The sequence below is a fragment of the Panicum virgatum genome, chromosome 3K (genome assembly GCF_016808335.1).
Source record: "Panicum virgatum strain AP13 chromosome 3K, P.virgatum_v5, whole genome shotgun sequence".
Classification (NCBI taxonomy): Eukaryota; Viridiplantae; Streptophyta; class Magnoliopsida; order Poales; family Poaceae; genus Panicum; species Panicum virgatum.
The window spans coordinates 3,689,216-3,713,255 of NC_053138.1; the positions used below are offsets into that span (position 1 = coordinate 3,689,216).

At 49.1% G+C, this 24,040-nt stretch overlaps 3 protein-coding genes across 4 annotated transcripts; 1 reads left to right on the plus strand and 2 right to left on the minus strand.

The window, feature by feature from the left end:
• Positions 1-366: 366 nt before the first annotated feature.
• Positions 367-3,647, minus strand: LOC120696863 (probable methyltransferase PMT24). The gene is made up of 3 exons (XM_039979885.1): positions 1,150-3,647; positions 864-1,058; positions 367-787 (listed from the first exon to the last, which is right to left on the minus strand). The coding sequence occupies exons 1-3, from the start codon at positions 3,582-3,584 to the stop codon at positions 571-573; spliced, it is 2,847 nt and encodes a 948-aa protein (XP_039835819.1). The 5' UTR covers positions 3,585-3,647; the 3' UTR covers positions 367-570.
• Positions 3,648-6,022: 2,375 nt separating this feature from the next.
• Positions 6,023-10,148, plus strand: LOC120696865 (probable L-ascorbate peroxidase 6, chloroplastic/mitochondrial). The gene is made up of 11 exons (XM_039979888.1): positions 6,023-6,253; positions 6,338-6,454; positions 6,894-7,014; positions 7,088-7,188; positions 7,285-7,372; positions 8,553-8,620; positions 8,700-8,786; positions 9,300-9,374; positions 9,448-9,525; positions 9,614-9,718; positions 9,812-10,148. The coding sequence occupies exons 1-11, from the start codon at positions 6,179-6,181 to the stop codon at positions 9,827-9,829; spliced, it is 933 nt and encodes a 310-aa protein (XP_039835822.1). The 5' UTR covers positions 6,023-6,178; the 3' UTR covers positions 9,830-10,148.
• Positions 10,149-10,437: 289 nt separating this feature from the next.
• On the minus strand, positions 10,438-24,016 carry LOC120696864 (dynamin-like protein ARC5). Of its 2 annotated transcripts, none has more exons than XM_039979886.1 (17): positions 23,566-24,016; positions 22,475-22,639; positions 22,239-22,361; positions 21,776-21,997; positions 20,416-20,549; positions 20,245-20,337; positions 19,981-20,044; positions 19,773-19,821; positions 19,586-19,668; positions 13,509-13,666; positions 13,026-13,086; positions 12,695-12,757; positions 12,505-12,605; positions 11,537-11,594; positions 11,150-11,461; positions 10,868-11,032; positions 10,438-10,777 (listed from the first exon to the last, which is right to left on the minus strand). In XM_039979886.1, exons 1-17 carry the CDS (start codon positions 23,920-23,922, stop codon positions 10,709-10,711), a joined length of 2,277 nt encoding a protein of 758 aa, XP_039835820.1. In that variant the 5' UTR covers positions 23,923-24,016; the 3' UTR covers positions 10,438-10,708. The 2 variants fall into 2 exon arrangements, with proteins under 2 accessions (XP_039835820.1, XP_039835821.1); XM_039979887.1 differs by lacking the exon at positions 23,566-24,016 and adding an exon at positions 23,165-23,312.
• Between the last annotated feature and the right edge of the window lie 24 nt (positions 24,017-24,040).

Consider the following 24,040-nt stretch of genomic DNA (forward strand, 5'->3'; position numbering starts at 1 on the left):
ATCGGGGTCGACCGCGGCCTGAGGCCCACGCCTCGTTCGGCTGGCTGGTGGCTGGGCTGGTGGCTGGTTTATTGTGAGGAAAAAATACTGCTGGCTGGCTGGCTGACAGATGGCTGAGCTGATTTGGTGTGAGAGGAAAAACACTATTGCTGGCTGGCTGGAGCTGCCAGCCGAACAAGGCGCCAGTCGGAGTCGGAGTGGCCCCAGCCCAGCAGGCCAATTCCGCGTCGGAATCGGGAGCGAGCCCAAGTCTGATCGGGCTCGGGTTATCAAAGTGTGGCAGGTGTAGTGCAAAATGCTGATGATTTGGGGTTACCATCTCTTGGAAATTAATAGCCATCTTTGTTTCTTCAGACTTTCCTTCAGCAGTCAATGCTTGAAACACTGATGTGAATTAAATAGAGCTAGTACTTACAGCTACGAAACTCGGTAACAGGGACACTGTATACAACCCAATGGCTATCTTGATTATTGCAATGTAATGTGGCAGGAATGCCATTCTGTATTTTGCTAGGTGCTACCATTCTCTTTGGAAGAAGAGCTGCTGCAGTCATGGGTCATCAACTTGCACTAGCTCGGCGTCTCAACTTCCTTGGGCCGCCACATCGTCTTCCCGACGCAGAGCAGCCCCTCCCCCTGCTTGGACACCGTCATCCTCACCTCCCAGTGCAAAGATGTTGCGATGCTCTGGACCTCCTGGACCGTCGCCATGTCGTCGCGGACGATGAGCTTCCCCTCCGGCCGTAGGATCCGGTCCACCTCGACCATCACCGGCAGCAGCTTGCACCTGCACCATAGGTCGGGTCAGGGGCTCAGGGCATGATGAATACAAAAAATTGTTGCTGGTGGCTGTGCTCACTGACCTGCTCTTGAGCCTGGAGAAGAGGTGGTCGGCGTGCACAAGGTCGTAGGACCTCGGGTAGGTGCTGAAGGACTCGCACCAGTCGTGGTACATCCCGAAGAGACCGCGCTCGTAGACGACCGGCAGCGTGTCCGGCGAGTCGATGGTCACCACGTTCATCACCCACAACTTCATGTCCCGGAGCGCCGCCGCAAACCTACATGATAATCCAGGTGCAGGTCAGTCGATTCGATCGGAAACGGGAACGAACACCGGATCTCATTCATCGATGATTGCTTATTACGTACCCTCCGTAGACGGCTCTCATGTCCATGACGTTCCGGACGTTGTTCCAGTCGATGCCCATGCCGTCGAGGTACGAGTTGGCGACGACCTTCCTCCAGTGCTCCTGGTCGGCGGGCGCCGGCTTGCCGTACACGCCCACCTGGTCGGCGCTGAGCCAGTAGGGCGTGGCGGCCAGCCGGTCCGGCCACCGCGCCGGCCACTGCGAGCCGCGGGCGGACGGGTCGGTGGGCACGCGGTGCAGGCACGCCCGCAGGGTGACGTTCCACGCCGCGTCCTGGTCGTCGGAGGCCTCGCACTGCGGCGGCTCCGCTCGCGGCGGCCTCGCGTCGTAGCACTCGTTGCTCGTCGGCTTCTTGAAGACCACCATGGCGGTCTGGTCCACCGTGTCGCTCGTCCTCTTGATCATCTCCCAGCACATGGACTTGGTGAGCGCCGCCATCGCGCGCCAGATCTCCACGTCCTCCGGCACCTTCCGGTACACGGGCGTCGCCGACCAGACGAAGAGGCCGCCGGGGCGGAGGAGGCGGTTCGCCTCCAGCAGCAGCTTGCCGCTTTCGATGTGCCACGGCACGCGGCACCGCGCGCAGTGGACGACGTCGAAGGCGTTGCCGGGGAACGGGAGCCGCTTGGTGCCCATGACGGCGGACACGGCCGGGATGCCGCGCTCCAGCGCGAACTGCACCTGCGCCTCGTGCTCGTCCTTGGGCGCGAACGACATGGTCAGCGCATCCTTGTCGAACAGGAACCCGCCGAAGCTGGCGACGCCGCAGCCGACGTCGAGCACCACGCGGCTGCGCCGCCCCCACGCCACCTCCGGCAGCGCCTCCCCGATCACATCGATGTAGTGCAGCGCGCCGTGCTTGAACTGCGTGCCGCCGCCGGGGAACGTCAGGTGCTCGCCGGAGACCTTCACCCAGTTCTGGTGCCCCTTGTAGGACGCCAGCCCCGTGTGCGGCACGTTGTGGTACCAGATCTTGTCGCGGCTGTGCGGCCACGGGATCGGCTGCCGGTACCCCTCTGGCAGCGCCACCAGGCACGTCGGCGCCGCGCCGGGGCAGTGCCGCTCCCGGTGCTCGTAGTGCTTGGTGCTCTTGAGCTTCTTGATGGCCGCCTCGTTGTCCAGGCACGGGATGTAGTCCGCGCCGGTGCTCACGTTGCAGACCTTCCAGCTGTACGTCGTCGAGACGCCCTTGTCCTCCTTGCCCTTCTTCTTCTTCTTCTTCTCCTCGCTCGACGCCGCCGCCTGGGTCGGGAACGTGCCGTTCTCCGCCACTGCCGACGCCGTCTCGTTCAGCAGCTCGGCCTGCCCGCTTGGCAGCAGCTCCGCCTTGTCTTTCTTGTCTTGGGATGTGGCGCTGCTGTTCATTGCCAAGTCGTTGTCCGTGATCGTGCCGTTGGTGCCATCCGCACTTGCAGATGCGGCCATGGTCTCGGCCGCGACGTTCTGGCCTCCGGAAGTGGCGTCCTTTGATGCCGCCCCGGTGCTCGTGTCGTCGTCCACCTTGTCGCTGCTGGCAGACTCATCGGAGTTCTTCTCGCCGGCCGTCCAGTCTTCTTTCACGCCGTTCACCATCTTGCCGTTGACGTCGTCCAAGGTCGTCTGGTTCTTGGCCGTGCCACCACTGGCCTCCTCTGACTCTGCCGGTGTCTCCTTGGTGCTATTGCTGGACTGGCCGCCGGCGTTGTCAGCGTCGGTGGTGGTGGATGTCTCCTGGAAACTGTTGTCAGCCTGTTGGCCGCCGGCATTCTTGTCGTCGGTGGACGCCTCCTCGGCGTTCTTGTCATCAGCCTGGCTGCGTGTGTCCTTGGCATCGGTGGACGTCGTCTCCTCGGTGTTGTTCTTGTCTGCCTGGCTGCCGGTTTCGTCCGTGCTCTGGTCGGTGCTGGTCTTCTCGGCTTGCCTGCTTGTGGTGTTGCTGGCGTCGATCGTCTCCTGCTCAGCGCTCTGCTCAACTTTCTTGTCGGGGTCCTCAGGCTTGGCCACCTCGCCGCCCTCCGTCTTGCCGTTCTCGTCGGAGAAAGTCTGGTTTTTCGACGGCGTCTCGCCCTCGGCCACCGTGGCGCTGGCAGCGGCGGTGGTGTTGCCTCCTGTCGCATCCGACGTCACCGCGGCGTCGCCCCGGTTGACGTCGTTGCTGGCAGGGCCCGTCGTTTGCGCGGCGCCGGCGCCGTCGTCCTTCTTGCCGGAGTCACCAGCGCCGTCCTCCGACGTGTCGCCGTCGCCAGCCTCGTCCCTCGTCTGCGTCGTGCCGACGCCGCCGCCAGTGTCGACGTTATCTTTCCTGACGGCGTCCCCGACCTGGCCTCCCGTCTGCGGCGTGTCACTGACGGCGTCACCGCTCCGGGCGAAGTCGACGGACCGATCCTGGTCCTTGGCGCCCGACTTGGTGTTCTCCGGCGACACGGTGACCGCGATGTTGTTGGACGACGCCATCATCCACGCGGCGACGAGGCAGAGCGCCACGAAGAAGACGATGGTCGCCGACGAGCAGAAGGAGGACGGCGGCCTCCGGGCGGCAGCGGCGCCGCCGCCGTCCAGCCTCTGGTACCGATCCCGTTCGAACAACGGCATCTTTGGCTCCCCTCTTCAACTAGCTCATGCAGAGCAGGCTGGCGCTACCTGCAGATTCATGCAACAGGAATGGGCCTTTTAATTAGGACAAAAATATTTGTTCAACTGGATACTGATTTGTAATTCCGCGGCTTAATTTACATAGAAAATCTCATGTAACTAGCATCTGGCACTGAAGCGTTGGAATTACAAATGGTACCCTTTTCACAATGGGATCTCAATGTGCAATCTGAACATGCAGTTGCACAATGGTACTCTTTTCACAATGATACAAAAGCGGAAAAGCCCAAATGTGAAACTGAGTCGCAAAAAGAAAAAAGGAAATCAAATTGATGAAGCTGCAAGGAAGATTATTACCAGAGAAACAACAGAAGCGCAGACCGGTGGCAGGCAAAAGCGGGATCAAGAATGCCTCTGAATCTGCAGCAGATGGTCAGTCGGACATGCCAATGCCATGCAGCAACGTCAAATCTACAACCTACCCTCGTTCTATTTCCCAGCGACACGCAACCGGGCCATGCACCGATCTGCCGCTGCTTCTTTAATTGGTGTCTTGGCTAGTGGGTGAGCTTGGATGGAGGAGGGGAGGGAGAGGCCGGGGAAGCGGCAACTGATGAGAAACAGAGGCGACCACGGACACCCCTCCCCGGTTTTATGCATGGCGATGCAGGGCCTTTGCCATGCGTGGGAATACACGGGCGGGCCTTTGCAAATTGGCAAGGATATGAAATTTGTTTTTACTGTCTCCAAGACAGTACGTTCTATGATATGCCATCATGGCTATACCTGATAGTGCTGCCATTTTGTTGATAGTCTATACGATTTTTTAGCCACTGATGGTCAAAGTTAGAAAAAAAAAACTCAGTACGACCTTTTGTTGCATGCACTTCTTGAGGCACCATCCTCGTGCCAACTTTGCGTGGAGGTGATTCACTCAGTTTTTTTCTTATAAAAAAATATAAAAACTCGATCGCGAGGTATATGGTCCCACCATATTTCATTACGAGGGCAAACGGTTTTCCGAGAAAATTTAGCAATGGAAGGAGGGATTTTTTAAACCCCAATCTAAAATTCGCTCCCACACAGAGTCAAACCTAGGATATGAGAAATGCTACTAGAGCCATTTGATCCATAAAAAATATAGATTCACTTGCTATAAGTGGTACACTGTACACTTAGACCAGTCTCAGTGGAGGTTTCATGAGAGTTTCATGCACATTAAATAGGGTGCTATGTCACCATTTTAGATGATGTAGGAGAGAAATGAAATGAATTTCATCTAGATGAAACCATATATGCATAGTTACCAACACTTGATGAGTTTTAAAATTAAATAGGATGAGAGCCTATAAAATAGCAAACATAAAACAATGCATTGTGAAGGTGAGTTTCATCTATGGTTTCATTTGCGTTTTAGTGATGTGGCACTCTTGAAAACAACCAAACAAAACCACCCATTAGAATTAGCCTTACAGAGCGTAAACATGAAAAAAAAAACAAGTTCCTTAGAGATAGAATGCGCCTCTGATCCAGGTGCGCGCACAGCATACACAACATATCAATACCTAGGCACAAATCACACAACTAGTGATCCTTATTAGTTAAGTATAAAATTCACAACATTATACGTAGGTTTGATACTATTGTTCAGAGTACTCCTTCCGCCCCCTTACACGATCAATGTAATATACAAAAGTAAAAAGTTTGTATTTTAACTTACACTACACCACACGGTCAGTATAGTATACAAAATGAACAGCTTGTATTTTAACTTACACTACGCCACTGATGAATTTTAGGACCAATCAAATCTCAGTACTTTCTCCGTCCATAAAAGAATACAACCATGCGATCCATGTTGGTCAAAATAGTTTAAATTTGATCAACTTTATAGTAAATAGCATTAGCACTTATATCTCTATATAAATTTATTATAAAAATATATTCTATAACTAATTTAATGGTACTTATTTTATATCATAAATATTATTATTATTTATATAAATTTAATCAAAGTTCAAACCGTTAGAATTATAAAAAAACGAGAAGTGCATATTTTTATAGACGAAGGGAGTAAGTTTTACACTACTGCCCACGGTCTCCAATTTCCACCTCTTTCCTGTTTGGTTGGGCATTGGCTGTTCAGGCGACGACAAGGAGGGCAGCCATGGGATTGGCCGTTGGCGATTGGGGTTGGGGAATGAGCGATACTTGGTTTAGTTCAATTCGATTGAGATTAGGGAGCGAGACTGCATGGTGGGCCCATGAAGTCAGTGGGGTTTCAACGCAAAATGACTCGAGGGTTCCATTTCTCCAAGCCTTTTCTCCTGCAACACCCCCCCCCCCCCACCCCCACCCCCCGGCCAGCGCAAAATTCCCTATTGGTCCACCATTCCGTTACTTTCCACCACCTACGCGGGCCAAGTAGCTATCGCAGCCTAAACCCCTGCGGCGCCGACATGGCCGTCCACCACCTCCTCCGCCGCGGGGTCTCCGGCGGGTCCTCGATCCGCGGCATCCTCCTCGCCTCCCAGGTACTGGTTCTTGCCCATTGTTCTTGCGGTCATACTGGTTCTTCAATCTTCATTCAGCTGTCCTTTTCTTCCCCGGCGGCGCAGGAGATCGGAAGGCGTCCGTTGAGCTCGGCAGCGGCGGGGGACGCGGCAGCCGAGCTGAGGGGCGCGCGGGAGGACGTGAAGAAGCTGCTCAAGACCACCTTCTGCCATCCCATCCTGGTACGGTATTGCTCCTTGTGCAAAATCTGCGGCTCCCTGTGGTTCAGTGGTTGGAGCAGAAGATGACTGTGTTGGATTTCCTTATTTATCCATCCAGCTGTGAAGGAATTCTGCATCTGTACAAAAGTTTAAGTTTTTCTTTTGTTTCGTGCAACTGATGAACCAATACTGCAACATTTTGTTCTGGGAAGGTAGGAACTCGGTGTGTATGTTCCCTCAACTGACCACACAACTGTTTATGCAAGAGAATATGTTTTGGAATTACAGTAGTTCTGCAGATGTACTGATATGTTTATGCTAGACTAGATCAATGTTGGTCTTTGTTCCTTTGTGTGCACTTGGCTGTTTTCCATCTTCTCAATTCAACATTAGATGATTCCGGCATTCCACCTTTCAGTTGGTTGCATATGATTTTGTGATGAGTTATCTTTTGGTACAGGTTCGATTGGGGTGGCATGATGCTGGTACCTATGACAAGAACATTGCGGAGTGGCCAAAGTGCGGAGGAGCTAATGGTAGCTTGAGATTTGAAATCGAGTTAAAGCATGGGGCTAATGCTGGTAGTGCTTCTCCTCCGGCGATCATTTGTAGGTTCATGATGAAGGGCCATTCTTATATATAGTTTTGCGACAGGTCTTGTGAATGCTTTGAAGCTGATCCAGCCAATCAAAGATAAGTTTTCAGGTGTCACATATGCAGATCTGTTTCAGCTAGCCAGCGCCACAGCCATTGAGGTCCTTTAAATCGCTCGTGCCTACTGATTAAGTGATGATCATTCTTAAAGTGCTTCTTGTTAATAATGCTGATGGTTTTGATTTCTTTCATTTCAGGAAGCAGGTGGCCCCAAAATTCCCATGATCTATGGAAGGGTTGATGTTACAGCCCCTGAACAATGCCCACCAGAGGGGAGGCTTCCTGGTCAGTAAATGGATTTTGGACAGATCTTACTTCCTATGCCAATTATGTTGAGCCTGACTCAGAATCTAGAGAGCCCAGAACTCGGTCAGAATCTTAGGTTGCCATTTTAGTTTCATTTAATCTAAGCATATTGTTGCAATCATTGCTTAGTGATAGAAACACTGAATCACTATCTAATTTTATTACCTCTAGTTGTTCTCAGACTTCCACCATGTAGCAAACTTCAGCTAACTCCCTGATTAAAACATTGATAAACTATCTCTTATTAAATCAATACTGAATTTAAACGCATGTTTGACTTGTGTTTACTTGCTTAGTTATTTACAAAAGCTTACAATCTCAGTACACTGCCAGCCTTCAACAAGTTGCTATGACAAAAGTTTATGATTCATATCACAGAAAATATACTGTGTCCTGGACATCATCCACTTCAAGCTAAGACAAATCTTATCAGATTTATTTCACCTGATGCTTATTTGTCTGCAATCTGCAAATTTGGCACACCAAATTAAAACACAAACAAAATATGATGCACTATTGCAAGTAGAGGACCCAGATACAGCATATACTTCCCTGCTAACTTTTAATGTTATCCCTTATCATCACAGCATTAGCCTTTTCCCTTTTCCCTCTAGTAGTGTTGGGTTCTTTGTATTGCCTCCAAATTCAACCTTCTGAGATTGGTAGGGCAGATTAATCCATATTTTTTTAATATTAGTAAGATTGGAGGTAGAAACAAGCTAAAGCAGTAGAACATTGAACAGTATTATGTGATATATAAAACAAGTCCTTTTTAAAATTACCATTGTGAGGTCTAAACTCTGGTCAAACCACATGACTATTATGCAGAATGCACAGGATAAAGTGTTCTAACTGCCCGCATCCTACAATGTGACAGATATTGAGAATCTGCACCACCTGGAATGGAATCATGTTCATACAGTTGTCTTTTGGTCATAGAATTAGACCACTGCGTGTTACCTTCCTAAGCATTGCAATGTTTTCAAACACCCCCAATCTGGTGGTTCTGGATGGAGTTCTTCCTATGTCATAATTATTTAACTTTGAAAGTTATACATTGTCTCTACTTCCTTACCTCTTTGGTGTACCAATGTTTTATTTGTACAGAAGATTTTTTTTCCCCAAGGTTACTCATATTTTTATTTCCTTTCCCACTCAGCTGCTGGCCCACCTTCACCTGCGGAACATTTGCGTGAAGTATTCTATAGAATGGGCCTGAACGACAAGGTGTGCACAGAATGCGGTGTTTGAATTAAACACGGCAGAATTCTGGATTTTCTACTCACAATTATTTTGTACTCTGTAGGAAATTGTTGCACTGTCAGGAGCTCATACACTTGGACGGGCAAGACCAGAGCGTAGTGGCTGGGGAAAACCAGAAACAAAATACACTGTATGTAACTTACAGCTTTAAACATTCATTGTCTATTGATTGTTTTATTGCATCTGCATGACTGCATGTCTGCCCTTCATACTTACTCATTAGGCACTAAATTATAAGTGTAACCAATATTTCCGACTCATGCTAGTTACTTTCACTTTGGCTGTCCCTTTAAATGTACCGATTGGTCCTTGCATGCATGCTTGCTGCATAAGCACCATGTTTGATCACCTGTTCGTGCTGATTTTCTGATAAGACATGCTTGACTAATCTCTTCCCTGGAAATTGCTTTTCGCTATGTGGTGCATCTTAGATTGAATATCCTATATAAGTATCATTACTGCAAGCTTTTCTTTATACAGATCTTATCTCTATTTTCTCAATTATTATTCTTGTGAATATGACCTTTGTGTGTACAGTACCTAGTATTAGCATATCTATACTTTCATAAAGTTCTTGCTGAGTGGTGCTGAAATTGGTGTATCACACTCTTTTAATTAATTGGTTTTTTGTTTGATATGCCAGAAAGATGGACCTGGTGCACCTGGAGGGCAGTCTTGGACATCTCAGTGGCTCAAGTTTGACAACAGCTATTTCAAGGTAGGCTACCTAATTTGCTCTAGGGATTATCAGCAATCATGTAGCATTGCAGTAACTTGGGCATAAAATTCAGGATGTCAAAGAAAGGCGGGATCAGGACCTTCTAGTTCTGCCTACTGATGCTGTGCTATTTGAGGACTCCTCATTCAAGGTTAGTGAAGGTTCTTGTGTTGCAAGAAACTGCACATCTCTAGCTTATACTGTGAACCAAGTCTCATGAAGACTTCTCATGCTTGAAGGTCTATGCTGAAAAATACGCCGAGGGCCAGGATGCTTTTTTCAAGGACTACGCTGAAGCTCATGCTAAATTAAGCAATCTCGGGGCAAAGTTTGACCCACCAAAGGTAAATGGAAATTAAGACAATTCCCATTCTTGATAGGTACTGAATAATTATATTGTTAGGTTATGTAACATGTTATTCATCGGAATGTTGCAGGGTATCTCACTTGGGTAGCTTTAGCATCAGCTGCAGCTGAAATGATTTTGGCGAGCAAACAAAACAAGAACCTGTTAGTTGTGTGCAACCATATTCGAAGACTTTGCTCACATAACTTGCTCTGGTAGCATGAGGGCTCCATTTGGACTCACTGATTAAAGAAGTTATTCTTCCCAGCATGTCCATTTTGAGTTGTGTACTGTACTAGGAATAAAAGCAGCATCAGTCAGTGCTACTTTGGATGTTGCATGGTAATATGGCAATGCACTACGCTTAACTAAATAATCATGTTCCCACAGAATTGAAGCAAATATTTTCCTTCCGCGTGACCTGCTTATCATTTAGGCAAAGTTACATGTGTACTCTGCGGCACTTGATTTTTCATGTTATATGCGATGAATATTCTGCTCCGAAGATGTCAACAGTCAACTCATGTTGGACGTCCATGAAACAGCCTGAATCATGTCCAGCAATCTCACTATAGCATACCCTCCAGCAGAAAATGCATCTCCAACTGGGACTGGAGCTTCCTGTTCTTGCTCTCTACATGTAGCTAAAGCTACCAGTTCAATAACAAATCATCTCATATATGGCAGCAAACTGCAGTTGCTAAGCAACAGCTCATATTTAAGAACTCGATAAGGGATACATCATTTTATTGGCCATATGGAAAATCATGTACTAATATCATACATTAAGACATGAAGTCTTCATATTAACAACTTTAAAGTTACAACAAGAAGTCACACAATACAGCATAGAAACACTCTACCTGGACTGACCTACTGCCTAGCAAACTATTGCTCAATTCCACTTATTTAATTATGCAAAGTATTGCATAGAAACACTCTACCTGGAGTCCTAGCCTAGCAAACCACTGTTCAATTTTGGACTGACCTACTGCCTAACACGAGGGCAATTGAGCTTCTTATTTATCTCCCCAAACTTCTCCTTTAAACGCTTGACCTGAATCCAGCAAAAGAATAGTAATTATTCCCAATTATCTTAACATGGTAGTCTTAAAAACTGCTCGATTTTTAAAAGAAAGAAGCATACCCGCTTCACTTCGATCTCCATCTCTTGCTTCTTTTGCCCAAGCGACTGGCGCAGCTGAGTGACATCAAAGATGCTATCAAGTTCATCATCGAAAGCTGATTCAAGGTCTTGTCTTAGAAGCGCAGGTAATTTGTCGACAATCGGCATGAGGAGAAAGCAATTGAACTGCAGTTTCACAATGAGCCAAAGCATTTAGCCATAAACAAAGAAAAAGGAACAGTATAGTAAGAAAATCTAATGAAGCAGTGCATAAACAAGTTAAGTCTTTTGGATGATGGGCACCTTCAGTTCAGTGGTGACAAGAAAGTGCTCTCTGATCCCATGGAAAATCTGGTGAACCAATGCATAGACAAGTCTTTCAGATGAGGGAACCAGCTTTCTGTTCCAGAGTGTACTGTCCAACAGATCGACCAGCCTTGTCTCTGGTACAGCACCCGATGAATTTGTATCTGATGAATGATTAGACTTTGAGTCGGTCTTTGCCCTGTCCTGTCTGTTGTCATTCAACCCAGGCAACTGCTCGTGCAGTGTATTTACTGATAGTTGCTCCGGTGCAACAAATGAATCGAGGAAGTGTCGCAACCCAGCGCGGTTCTGCATTCAATAGAGCAAAACGTTAAGCACGCTGATAGAACATATTCAAAATTTCTAATGTTTAAATAAGCGCACCTTGTTGTGAAGGGACCAAGTGACATAACGAGTGGTACTCTCTAAATCTTCCATACACCTGCATTTGGACATTTGAGCATGCAAAGAAATAAAAATCCGTATGGCCATGTAGCATTAACACATAGGATTATAGCCCATTGGAGGATGTCAGTAGAAATACAATTCATAAGATCTAGCAGTTATGACTAAGGAGTAAGGAGCGAATATGAACAACTACAAAAAACTCAGCAGTAGATATTTCTCATAGCAGCTGTATTTAGTTCTTTCACTAATTCACTTAGACGAAAACAAAAATACCTCAAATAACTGATTAAAACAAATGCTCATATGGACAGGATTTAACATCAACAGACAGGAAAAAGTTATCATGGTTAGAATTGGGATATCCACTCTCTACATTTGCATTTCATTGATGAATGCAGTTCTATTCATCATGATTAGTTCACAAATGCCTTCAATAGAGATAATTACTAGACCAAATGGCTCTGTCATTCCATAAGTGTTTTGAAACATAATGACTTTGCATTCTAATGTGTCAATTCACTCGGCACCAGTGTTATGAGTGGTAGGTGGACAATTATTAGATAAGAAACTAGAACTGAAATGAAGCATAGACCTTTCCATCAAGTGTTATTATATTCAATCCTAAAGTATACCTGTCAGTTCGAATGAAAACTGGAAAGTGACACTGCCTAACTAGGTAAACCAGAAGAAAAGTGTTTCTAGCATTTCATAGATACAACCAAATAGCCAAGCTATGTTCTCAAAAGAGGTCCATAGATAGCACAAGTACTGTTGATGACACGAAATGTTAGAAAATGTATCTACAGTTTCAAATCAAAAGTGCTAGATACAAGGTTCCAATATGGAAGGGTTGCCTTAGCACAGATAACTGTATTTTGACTAGAGTGCAGAAGCAAATAAACAAGAAAGCCATTCATAAGTATCAGAATCAGGAAGGTTATTACCTTTCTCGACATGATTGCTCAGTGGATTCAACAAACCTCCTGAATGCCGCTTGGACACGCCTTACAAGTACTTCATGCCCACTAAAATGCTCACCATCTTTCTGTAGAGGTCCATCAAGAGTATTGTGTAAATCTTTTCAAAATAAAAGATAAACCATATCATTTGGATTACTTAAGGACAAGTTAGTACCTCCAACAGATAAACAGAGATTGGGATCAGCCTCTTCAATATGTACAAAAGCCTAAAACCCAACTGTATTAAGAATAGGTAACAGATATTAATCTCAGAAACATAGTAAGCAGATCAAGATCAAAGCTTATCTAACCACAAATAGAGTAGCTCAACTATTTGAATTATTTTGTTAAACATACTTAGCTATGTAATGATACCAAATGTTTAGTAGGGAATATTTGGCACAAGAAGCCTAAATAAGAAGATGCATCTACCATAATCATACAAATGTATCACAAATATCTGCAAACGAAACATGAGCCCACACTGAGGCAACAAACTCACCAACCTGGTGAAGGAATGGCTCAAATGTGTCACGTGCTTTTGCCACAGCAATTACACAAGCAGTCCTAACAAAACCACAAATTGTTCAGGTTGAAATATACTGTGCAAATGTATTATTTCTGAATGAAGAATGTCCTTATATCCAGTTCATGAAAATTAACTAAAGTCAGGTTATGAACATTAAATTTTATACAAGTCTACATTATTAGCAATTAGAATGTCCAATATAGGAAGAAACCATAAAAATCTGAAAGAAATAAATTTAGACTAATACAACTTGGATTAACAACTCCTTGGATCACGTTTTGAGTTTTGATGGAATTTCTTGTCAGCATAATGATCATACCCTTAGCACAAACCTACAAGATCCTATTCAATCTTACCAGATTTAGATTTATGTACCATTGTGTCATTTTAGCTCACTGATCGTGGGAATATAGGATCCTAGGATCCATATCATAATGATAACCCTTGAGAAAGAGAGTACCTGGAGTAGTTTGTCCCGTCGTGAATATCCTCAACACCACAAGCATTGACAATTTCCTCCCTAGTTATTGGAGGGCACTTGATACTACCAACTACCAAACGAAATTCAGCCATTGCTCGATGGTATTGCGCACCACCATAAAGCCGCATTCCAGCATTCTGCAAACAAGGTCATTTTGAAACATGTCATATATGAATTAAAAGTACCATAAGATAATTATATGAATTAAAGGTACCGTAATATATGGTGGATGTGAAACAAAGAAATTGATAAGAGTAGCTTTTTTTCACGAATACACAGGAGAGCTGCACATCATTACACTGATACAACTAGCTGAGTAGTGGGTGTAGGAGAGAATAATAGCTTGTATTCCTCCAAACCCTAGAAGGGTGGGATATATAGTTCCTATACATAGGCCTCTAAATGGGCCTCTATACAAGGGCTCACATATACACCAATACCCCCCGCAGTCTGAACTACCGGCGCAGCGGTGTTCAAGACTGGACAACAAGAAAGCCAACACCCCCCGCAGTTTGAACTACCGTCGCAGCGGTGTTCAAGACTGGACAAGAAAAAAGTACAAAGGGCAAATACCCCCCCCACAGCCACAACTAGCCACCTGCTATGTTAAGGCTGGAGCGAAACTCCGAGAAGGTCGAAGAGGGTAGTCTCTTAGTAAAGATGTCGGCAAACTGGGAGGTGGTCGGGACATGGAGTACCCGAACATCGCCGACGGCGACCCTGTCGCGCACGAAGTGTAAGTCGATCTCCACGTGCTTCGTCCGCTGATGCTGAACGGGGTTGGTGGAGAGGTACATGGCGCTGACGTTGTCGCAGTAGACGAGCGTGCTCTTGGAGAACGGGCTGTGGAGCTCCGCCAAGAGCTGTCGGAGCCAGGACGCCTCCGCCACGCCGTTAGCGACAGCCCGGTACTCCGCCTCAGCACTGGAGCGGGAGACAACCGGCTGCCGCTTGGACGACCAGGAGACCAGGTTGTCGCCCAGGAAGACGGCGTAGCCGGAAGTGGAGCGGCGAGTGTCCGGGCAGCCAGCCCAGTCAGCGTCGGTGTAGACCACCAGCTCAGAGGTGGGAGAGCGGTGAAGAACCAAGCCGAAGCCAACGGTGCCACAGACATAGCGGAGGAGACGCTTCAGTGCAGCCAGGTGAGACTCCCGGGGATCATGCATGTGAAGACATACTTGCTGAACGGCATAGGTGAGATCCGGCCGGGTGAAGTTCAGGTACTGCAAGACACCGGCAAGGCTCCGGTAGACAGTAGGATCACCCACGGGATCACCCAGATCAGCAGATAGCTTCGCCTGAGTATCAACAGGAGTGGAGCATGGCTTACAATCAGTCATCCCAGCCCGCTCCAAAATGTCGAGTGCATACTGCCGCTGATGAAGGAACAGGCCAAACGGGCAAGTCTCAACAGTAACGCCCAAGAACTTGTGGAGCTGACCAAGATCCTTCATAGCAAACTACTGCTGCAGAGAGTAGATGACGCGCTCAAGCAACTGCTGACTGGAGGTGGTGAGCATAATATCAACATAGAGCAGCAGGTAGGCAGTCTCATCCCCACGGCGGTAGATGAACAGAGAAGTGTCAGCTTTGGCCTCAGTGAATCCCAAAGTCAGCAAGAATGTGGCGAACTGAGAGTATCAAGCCCGAGGAGCCTGCTTCAGACCATAGAGGGACTTGTTGAGCCGGCAGACCATATCCGGACGACTCGAGTCCACAAATTCCGCTGGCTGAGAGCAGTACACTGTCTCTGACAGAGTGCCATGAAGAAAGGCATTCTTCACATCCAGCTGGTGCACAGGCCAGGAGCGCGAGAGTGCGAGCGAGAGGACCGTACGCACAGTAGCAAGCTTCACCACTGGACTGAAGGTCTCATCATAGTCCACACCAGACCGCTGGGTGAACCCCCGGAGAACCCAGCTAGCCTTGTAGCGCTCCAGTGTGCCGTCAGCCCGACGCTTATGCGTCCAGATCCAATTGCCAGTCACCACATTGCAACTAGACGGACGCGGCACGAGATCCCACGTCTGGTTGGCGAGAAGAGCCGCGTACTCCTCTTCCATCGCGCGACGCCAGTGAGGATCCGCCAAGGCGTCGCGGACAGAGGAGGGTACCGGAGAGACCCGCGGCTCTCCCTCGGTGGCGGAGAGTCGCGGCCTGAGACGCCATCTGCCGAGTCACCATGGGATGGATATGCCGAGGATCCCGGTGGACGACTGGCGGGTGGTACACCTCCGGCTCGACTCAAGAGCGAGTCGGCGGAGGCGGCGGCGGCTCCGGTGTAGATGGTGGCGGCGACGACAACGGTGTAGGCGTCGGAGGAGCCTCCGGAGCCAGAGTCGGCGCCGGTGCCGGCGCCGAACGACGCCGGTACACCTGCACCGGCTGAGCGTACCACGGCGGCGCCGGAGTCGGCGCCGGATGACGCTGGTACACCTGCACCGGATGACGCTGGTACACCTGCACCGGCTGAGCGCACCGCGCAAGTGCAGGGGGAGGCACCGGGGCCGCGCGTGGCGCAGCAGGAGACACCGGGTCCATGCGCGGCACGACCGGAGGTCCGGGGGCCGCGCGTGGCGCAGCAGGGATCACCGGAAGCGGTGCCGGTGTGCCGAAAAAACCTGTAGGGAAAGGAAAGACAGGTAAAGGTGGCTGAACCACCGGGTCAGTCGAAAGAGGGACTCCAGCTCGGGGTCAGGAGAAGGTGCGGAGGAGGTGGAGTAGGGGAAATCCGACTTATCAAAGACGACGTGTCGGGAGATCAGGACGCGACGAGAGGTGAGGTCAAATCATCAGTACCCCTTGTGGTCAGGGGAGTAACCAAGGAACACACCGAGTCGAGCGGGGCGCCAGCTTGTGAGGAGCAGTGGCGGAGGTGTTAGGGTAACACGCACACCCGAAGACCCGAAGGTGGTCGTAGCGAGGAGGGGTACCGAAAAGTGCGTGGTGTGGGGTGGGAGCAGGAGAAGCAGAGGACAGAAGACGGTTGAGCAAGAAGGTGGCGGTGTGGAGGCTCTCAGCCCAGAAGCGCGGGGGCAGAGAGGCCTGAATCAGAAGGGTGCGCACGACGTCATTCGTCGTGCGAATCATCCGCTCAGCCTTGCCATTCTGAGGAGAGGTATACGGACAAGACATACGTAGCTGAACACCCCAAGAGAGGAAGAAGGAACGGGATATGGAGTTATCGAACTCACGCCCGTTGTCATACTGGACGGCCTTAACAGTGAGGCCGAACTGAGTGGACACCCAGGCAAAGAAGTGGAGGAGGGTGGGGAAGGTCTCAGACTTGGCGCGCAAAGGAAACGTCCAAGAGTAGTGCGAAAAATCATCGACCACAACCAAATAGTAATTATAGCCAGAAAGGCTAAGAACAGGAGAGGTCTACAGGTCACAGTGAACAAGATCAAATGCATGCGTCGCATGCGAAGAAGAAGAAAAAGGGAGCTGAACATGACGACCGAGCTGGCACGCATGGCAGAGGGGCTCAGCAGGAGCCCTAGTACCAGGAACATCGGTACTACGACTGAGCTGAGCCAGAACGTCGCGACCAGGGTGACCAAGACGGCGGTGCCAGGTGATGGAAGACGGCGTCGCGGCAAAAGCGTCAGACCAAGACGGCCATGGCGAAGAAGGCAAGAGTGATGCAGCGGAAGAAGAAAGGCGAAGGGTGTAAAGGGGCCTCCCGTGCTGTCACACCGGAGTAGCGGACGCCGGGAGGCCGAATCCTTTACAATGAGGCCAGAAAAATCAAACTCGATGGAACAAGAATTGTCAGCTGTAAACTGACGAATGGAAAGAAGGTTATGAACCATCTGAGGAGCAATAAGGACATTGGGAAGACGAAAGGAACCAGGAGCAGAACCCACAGCGGTGACAGGAAGGCAAGACCCGTCACCAGCCATGATGGAAGAAGGACAAGAGGGGTGTGGGGTCGGACAGAAGAGAGGATACCGGCATGTGGGGTGGTGTGGAAGGAGGCACCAGAGTCGACGATCCACTCGATGCTGACCGGCGGCGTCCGCCCCATGGCGCTGAAAGACTGCGTCAGTGCGGCCTGGTCCCACCCCCCAGGCCAGGTCGGCTGCTGGCTGGGTTGAGCGGGCGGGGTCCAGAGCGGCGCGAACAGGGGAGCAGCAGCGGCGAGCATAGCCGCCGGCTGGGGCTGAGGACGAGGCCCCCCCTGACCCTGAAACGGCCACATCGGGATGCGCCCTGGCCATGGGGCGCTGAAGGATGGCCAGGGCGTACCTCCAGGGCCAGGAGCAGGAGTGGGAGCCGGAGTCGGGTCCGGAGTGCCCCAGGCACCACCACCACGTCCCCTCCGCCGCCGACGCCCTCGGCCTCCCCCACCCCTAGTCTGGTCGGTGAGAGGAGCACCAAGGAGGGGGTCGGGCGGGTCGATCCGGGGTCCAGATCCAGAGGGAGGAGCCTGGTGGGAGGGCGAAGCGCCGTGCTCGGTGAAGGGAACGACGGGGGGGACAAGGAAGTGGGGCTTCTCCGCGGCGACCCAACGAGCGAGAGCGTCGGCCGCGGAGCGCTCACGCTCCCAAGCGACAGCAGCCGCGCGGGCCCGCTCCTGAGCCGTCGAAGCCTCGGACTTGGCAGCGAGGAGGGCCGCGGCGAGAGCGGCGTCGGCCGTAGCAGCGTCGGCGGCGGCCTGCTGCTTGCGGAAGGCGGCGACGGCGAACGGCGCGTCCGAAGGGGCATACCGAACGCCATGGCCGGCGCGGCCGTCGTGGGCGCGGGCAGGGGCGCCGCGGGCGCGGCCACAGGCGCAGGGGGCATCGCCAATCCTCGCCAAGGAGGAGGTGGGCCGCGTAGCTGCTGCTGGAGTGCGCGTGCGGCGCGCGCGACTGCTAGCGCGCACTGCAGCTCGGCGGCGACCGCACCCGCGGGGGTAGCAGCAGCGGCTGCAGAGTGGCAGCCGGGCCCGCGCCGGCCGCGGCAACAAGGGCCGCGGGGGCAGCAGGGCAGGCCGCGGGGGGTGCGCCCGCGTCTGCAAGCCAGGCCGCGCCCGCACCCAGCTCACTGCGAGGGAGCCCAGGCGGGGCAGCAAGCCAGCTTGGCCAGCAGGCTAGATCGGCAGTGGCCTGGGCGGCGGCGGCGACTGCGTCCGCGCCGGCCGCGCCCCGGCGGCAGCAGCGGCAGCCCCGCCCTGGGGCAGAGGAGGGGTGGCAGCAGGGGCGTCCGCGCCCGCTGCGCCTGCGAGTAGGGGAGGTCGCGCGCGAGCAGGGGCGTCCGCGCCCCGGATGGCCGCGTCTGGGCCTGCGCCGGCGGCAGGCGGATCCGGGCCCCGCAGGCACAACGCGAGCAGGGGAGGCGGCGCCCGCAGCGCCCGCAAGCAGAGGAGGCGGCGCGCGAGCAGGGAAGGCCGCGGCAGATGCAGCCGGAGCAGAGGGGCCCGCGCCTGTAGCGCCAGAGGCCGGCCCGGCGGCGCCAGAGGCGCGCCAGGGCAGGGCGGCCAGAGCAGAGCTAGCGGCGGCCGGAGCATGGCCCGCAACGCCAGATCCAGAGGCAGGGGAGAGAGGAGGGAAGGAGGAGAGGGAAGGGAAGTCCGGCGGCGCCGGTGGCCGGCCGGCCATGGAGGCGGCGGCGGCGGCGGCTGGAGAGGGAAGAGAGGATCTAGGCTAATGATACCATGTAGGAGAGAATAATGGCTTGTATTCCTCCAAACCCTAGAAGGATGGGATATATAGTTCCTATACAATGGGCCTCTAGATGGGACTCTATACAAGGGCTCACATATACACCAACAGTGGGGACAAAATATGTTTACCCTTTAGTTTCTGTAGAAATTGCTTACTGTTAAAAGGGTGGTAAAAAGTCAGGGGGGCGGGGGGTGTCAAGACTGAAGTATCTTAGATCAACACCCACTCCTTACTCCTAACTGACTAAAGGTTTGACAGGAAACCCTCCAGGAAAGCATGTTTAACACAATCACATCACTCTTTGTGTAGCAGGGAAATCCAGCTCCTTTAAACACTATAAGCTTAAACTAGGACAGAATGGCTAGTCGTGATGCATCTTCAATACATAAACCAAAAAACAGAACTTACTGGCATCATCTTGTTCGGGAGCTGAAAATTTTCACTTCCGGTAAATGTTCCTCCATTGATCCTCTCGTTAATTAAAGTTTCTCCTGTGGTCCAACAGTTTTAAAAAGTGATAACAAAGTAAAATGTAGCAATAACCTCAAGACCACCAGAAAACCACTCCCAGGAGATAAAGTCATAAAACACTCACCAAATTTATCAGGAGGTGCCACCACCATGCCTTTCAATAGCAAAGAGAACTGAAACGAAATAATACAGCATCAATTTTAAGTTTATCTGAAGCACCTTTCAATTTCTGAATACAACATTCTAAGCTAGTCGTGGAAAATGATGTGAATCAAGAAGATTGTGTCATCTAAGAAATGTAGTGTCTGCCTTATAATATGTGTTGCAAGCACCTTGGTCAAAAATGAGTCATGGAATAGCTGAGCTTTCTCCTTCAGTTTGGCTTCGTCCAGATCACTGTTCAGATGTAGGATGTCAACATAAATCATACATCTTGAATAACAAATATATTTTCATAAGCATGTAAAGCCAGCCACATAAAGAAGAACGTAAGGCAGCTTTCCTACAAAGCTTTGAGCTTCAGAAATACCAGATAACTTACTAAAGCAAAGAATCCATATAATTTAGGGAACATGGACAATCAACTAAGAAATAACCTGATTTCTTGACTGATTTCACGCAATTTCCTTGTTGCATTTCGATGCTCCTTCTCAAGAAGTGGAATGATTAGTGGAACACTCTCAATATACCTTTCAATAATAAGATCATTTGTATTATTTCACAAGAAAGATTAAAAAATATGCAGTACAGATAATACACAAAAATACCTCTTCCTCAGCAACTCCTCCAAAAACAATCTCAAGTTACCCACTCCGATTCTTTCTTTCTCCTCTGTTGTAAGTGACCTTCCTAACTTGTCTTCAATAGATGTAATATCTTCAGACTCTCTTGATGAGATGGCCTTCACAACAACATAGTAAAAGAAAAAATTAGCAGTTTTATGGAAAAGCTGCCTGCTTTTTTTTACATAAGAGAAAAGGCCCAAATTTGGATATATGATGGGCCAATGATCGCAAAAAGGCTGTACTAAAACACATATATGGTGTTCTGTAGTTCAGTTAGAACATTTCATATGTTACTAAAGCAGTTTTTTTCCTTATATATTATTCCATCCATCCAGAATATTTTGAGTTTTGGATTAAAAGTTGTGCGGGAGTTCATCACAGCATATGTTATAAAATAAAGGGAGGTTATGTACACAGAATGAAATAAACTACAAACTGGCAACATGATGTAATCTAGACATTGGAAACAATAAAATTTGTTTTTTTGGTGAGACAGTACTTTCAAAATATAATTTTTTAAAAACTTTTAACTATATATTACTGTGAACACTGATGATAAACGTTGTTTATTGGATATTGTCTTGTTAAAGGAAACAATAAAATTTGTTTTTTTGTGAGACAGTACTTTCAAAATATATTTTTGAAAAACTTTTAACTAATATATTACTGTGAACACTGATGATAAACGTTGTTTATTGGATATTGTCATGTTAAAGGAGTCACATACTCAAACATTTCATTGATCTTTCAAATAGTAATCATAAATCCAACAGTAGCACACATATTTCCAAAATTCAAAGTGTTCTCATTTACATTCTTGACCCCCACAGGAAGTACAACCCTTTCTGTTAGTCATAGATTATTCCTGGAGGTGTCTTTACCCTATAAAAAAGAGATAAAAAATGGGCACATGCTACAGGAATGGCATCTTTGTAGTGGAGTCAGAGAAGCTTCAAAAGTCAAACAAACATGTTTTCTATATTTGAACTAAAAGAAATCAGTATGTAAATTAAAAAAGTGCAGAAATTACTACTCTATAGCTTCCATAAGTAAACTAGACTCCTTAAAATGCTATTAGAAACTACAGGTTTTCAGCTAGTTGTAATTCTCTTGAAAGGGAAATAACATCACACTTTACACATTTGCTCTTGAATTTAACCTGATTGTTTTGCCAGGCACATAATGAAATCAGATGATCAGTTGCTTTGCTTGTGCAGAGGGAGAAAACTCAAGGTCTACTTAATACTGAATTTCAAGCATGTCTATACACTATATAACTTGACACTTCACAGGCTAAAGCACAAACATAAAAAAGAATTCGGGTGGCACTGGCTTGTGATACCTTCTTAAACTCTTCATTTGATCTGAACACTGCTTCATGGCAAGAACCAACTCTACCAGAAGGTACTGATGTGAAAAAGGGAGAATCTCCCAATAAAGAAACATCTAGCACACAAATCGGTGGGTGAAGGAACACTTCAACATCAGAGGGTCGGGCAAATTGCGGTATTTTAGTGTCCAGTTTTGTGGAAACTAGAACAGTCCTTGCAAGATCAGGATCAACCTGCAGTACCAAAAGGAAACAAAATACTTTGCTTTTAGTGGAAACAATCTATCAGTTACATAAGGATTGTGCAAAGTCGAGCTCCGGTTGAAGAGTTAACACTCAGGAAAGTAATGCTGTCTTCTTTTATGTATGGCAACCCAATAAGTGAGAACAGATGGTGGAAAAGTATGCAAAATATCATAGTGTTATAGAGTCATAGAGGACTTATGCATATAAGAAGATAACTTAAAGAACCAACCTGCATCACCACTCTCCGTGTAGTTGCATTACTCCAATCACTACAATCTTCAAGGCACAGTATAATGGTCTCTTTATGCTGGATTTTAGCACGAACAAGGCTCTCAACAGCAGAAGCCTGGCTCTGCAGGTTGCAAAGATTACCAAGTTGCAGTTTCAGTGAGGAACCAAAGGCACTTAAAAAGGATAAAATAAGTAAGGTAGACTGATAGAGAGACCAAAGTAAAAAAAAAGTACCTGCAAAACTCGGTTTTTACGGCCAGGAGCTGGAAGAATGAGACCTGGAGTGTCAATAATGGTGAGATTGGGGCAATGCTTGTATTCTACCTTTACTATGATTTCCTTGTCTGAAAATTGGCAAGGGTCACTCTCCAGCCTCATGTTTTCAGCTTCAATATATGCCTGACAGTAGTTGAGCTTATTAATTGTGTCCTCATGCCACAGAGAAGTTTTAGAGGAATATTATATCATCAAATGCAACAGTGGTCCAACCTTCTTGACATTAACATTCAACAATATTGAAGGGGCAAAAATGTCTATTTCTGGTTAATCAAACAATATAGTTGCGTGCTCGATGCTCAATGACTTCATAAACTATGTATAAACTGATGCTCTGTGGTAATTGTTCTATGTAACTCCTTGTAGCAACCATAATCTTAGTTATTAGCATGCTAGTCCAGATGTCAACATTGACAGGCGATTCTCAAAATCATAGAACCACACAGGGCGCATTGTGTAAATCCCATCCCCCCGATCAGATGTTAATTTGATTAAACCCCTTCTTTGTCAGTACTACATGACACCGGCAATGACACAAACACATGGGGTGCATTGCAATCTACAAACACGGATGGATACAAACAAGCAGACAACACCAGGCAGCGCCATTTCCACAAAGGCGCGCGCGCCATCACCGATCATACGCACCTGGATGTCGGCGAGAGGCATGGGGCGACCTGCGACCCCAGCGTCTTCATCTTCGACTTTGTGTATGCTCAATGATTTCATAAACTATGTATAAACGGATGCTCTACGGTAATTGTTCTACGTAACTCCATGTAGCAATCATAATAATAGTTATTAGCATGCTAGTCTGGATGTCAACATCGACAGGCAATTCTCAAAATCATAGGACGCATTGTGTAAACCCCATCCCCCGATCAGATGTTAGCTTGATTAAACCCCTTCTTCGTCAGTACATGACACCGGCAATGTCACGAACACATGGGGTGCATTGCAATCTACAGATACGGATGGATACAATCAGACACAACACCAGGCAGCGCCATTTCCGCAAAGGCGCGCGCGCCATCACCGATCATACGCACCTGGATGTCGGCGAGCGGCATGGGGCGACCCGCGACCCCGGCGTCTTCATCTTCGTCCCCGGGGCCAGCGAGCAGGCGGCACTGCGGCGCGTCGCAGCGCGGGTTGAAGCGGAGGTGGAGAGCGACGGGGCGGCGCGTCTTGGTGCCGCCCCCGACGTGGTTGAACTGGAACCCCATGAGCGCCTCGACCAGCGCGCTCTTGCCGTCCGTCTGGTGGCCCACCACGACGACGGCCGGCGCCCCCGCGGCGCCGCCCAGCTCGGCCGCCAGCGCCTGCAGCTCGTTGTACGCCTCGTAGAGGAGCTCCCGCGCCTCCTCCTCCTCCGCGTCCGCCGGCGAGAGCGGTGGCGTCGCCATTGGGTTGGTGGGGTTCGTGGGGGGTTTTCGAGAGGGGTTTCAAGCGTCCGACGGACAGTGCGGGAAAGACGATGGGCAGTGGGCAGGTCCCCAGGGCGTTATCTCCCTTCCCTTGTTG

What these genes read in the sequence shown, in the direction of transcription:
- LOC120696865 (XM_039979888.1), top strand. Translation starts at nt 6,179, where the DNA reads ATGGCCGTCCACCACCTCCTCCGCCGCGGGGTCTCCGGCGGGTCCTCG. An exon ending in CCAGCGCCACAGCCATTGAG is followed by an intron (nt 7,189 to 7,284) that starts GTCCTTTAAATC and finishes CTTTCATTTCAG; the next exon opens with GAAGCAGGTGGCCCCAAAAT. An exon ending in TTGACAACAGCTATTTCAAG is followed by an intron (nt 9,375 to 9,447) that starts GTAGGCTACCTA and finishes CATAAAATTCAG; the next exon opens with GATGTCAAAGAAAGGCGGGA.
- LOC120696864 (XM_039979886.1), bottom strand. Translation starts at nt 23,922, where the DNA reads ATGGCGACGCCACCGCTCTCGCCGGCGGACGCGGAGGAGGAGGAGGCG. An exon ending in GTAAAAACCGAGTTTTGCAG is followed by an intron (nt 22,362 to 22,474) that starts GTACTTTTTTTT and finishes TGCAACCTGCAG; the next exon opens with AGCCAGGCTTCTGCTGTTGA. An exon ending in GGCACCTCCTGATAAATTTG is followed by an intron (nt 19,669 to 19,772) that starts GTGAGTGTTTTA and finishes GTTGGACCACAG; the next exon opens with GAGAAACTTTAATTAACGAG.
- LOC120696863 (XM_039979885.1), bottom strand. Translation starts at nt 3,584, where the DNA reads ATGATGGCGTCGTCCAACAACATCGCGGTCACCGTGTCGCCGGAGAAC. An exon ending in ATGAGAGCCGTCTACGGAGG is followed by an intron (nt 1,059 to 1,149) that starts GTACGTAATAAG and finishes ATTATCATGTAG; the next exon opens with GTTTGCGGCGGCGCTCCGGG. An exon ending in TTCTCCAGGCTCAAGAGCAG is followed by an intron (nt 788 to 863) that starts GTCAGTGAGCAC and finishes CCTATGGTGCAG; the next exon opens with GTGCAAGCTGCTGCCGGTGA.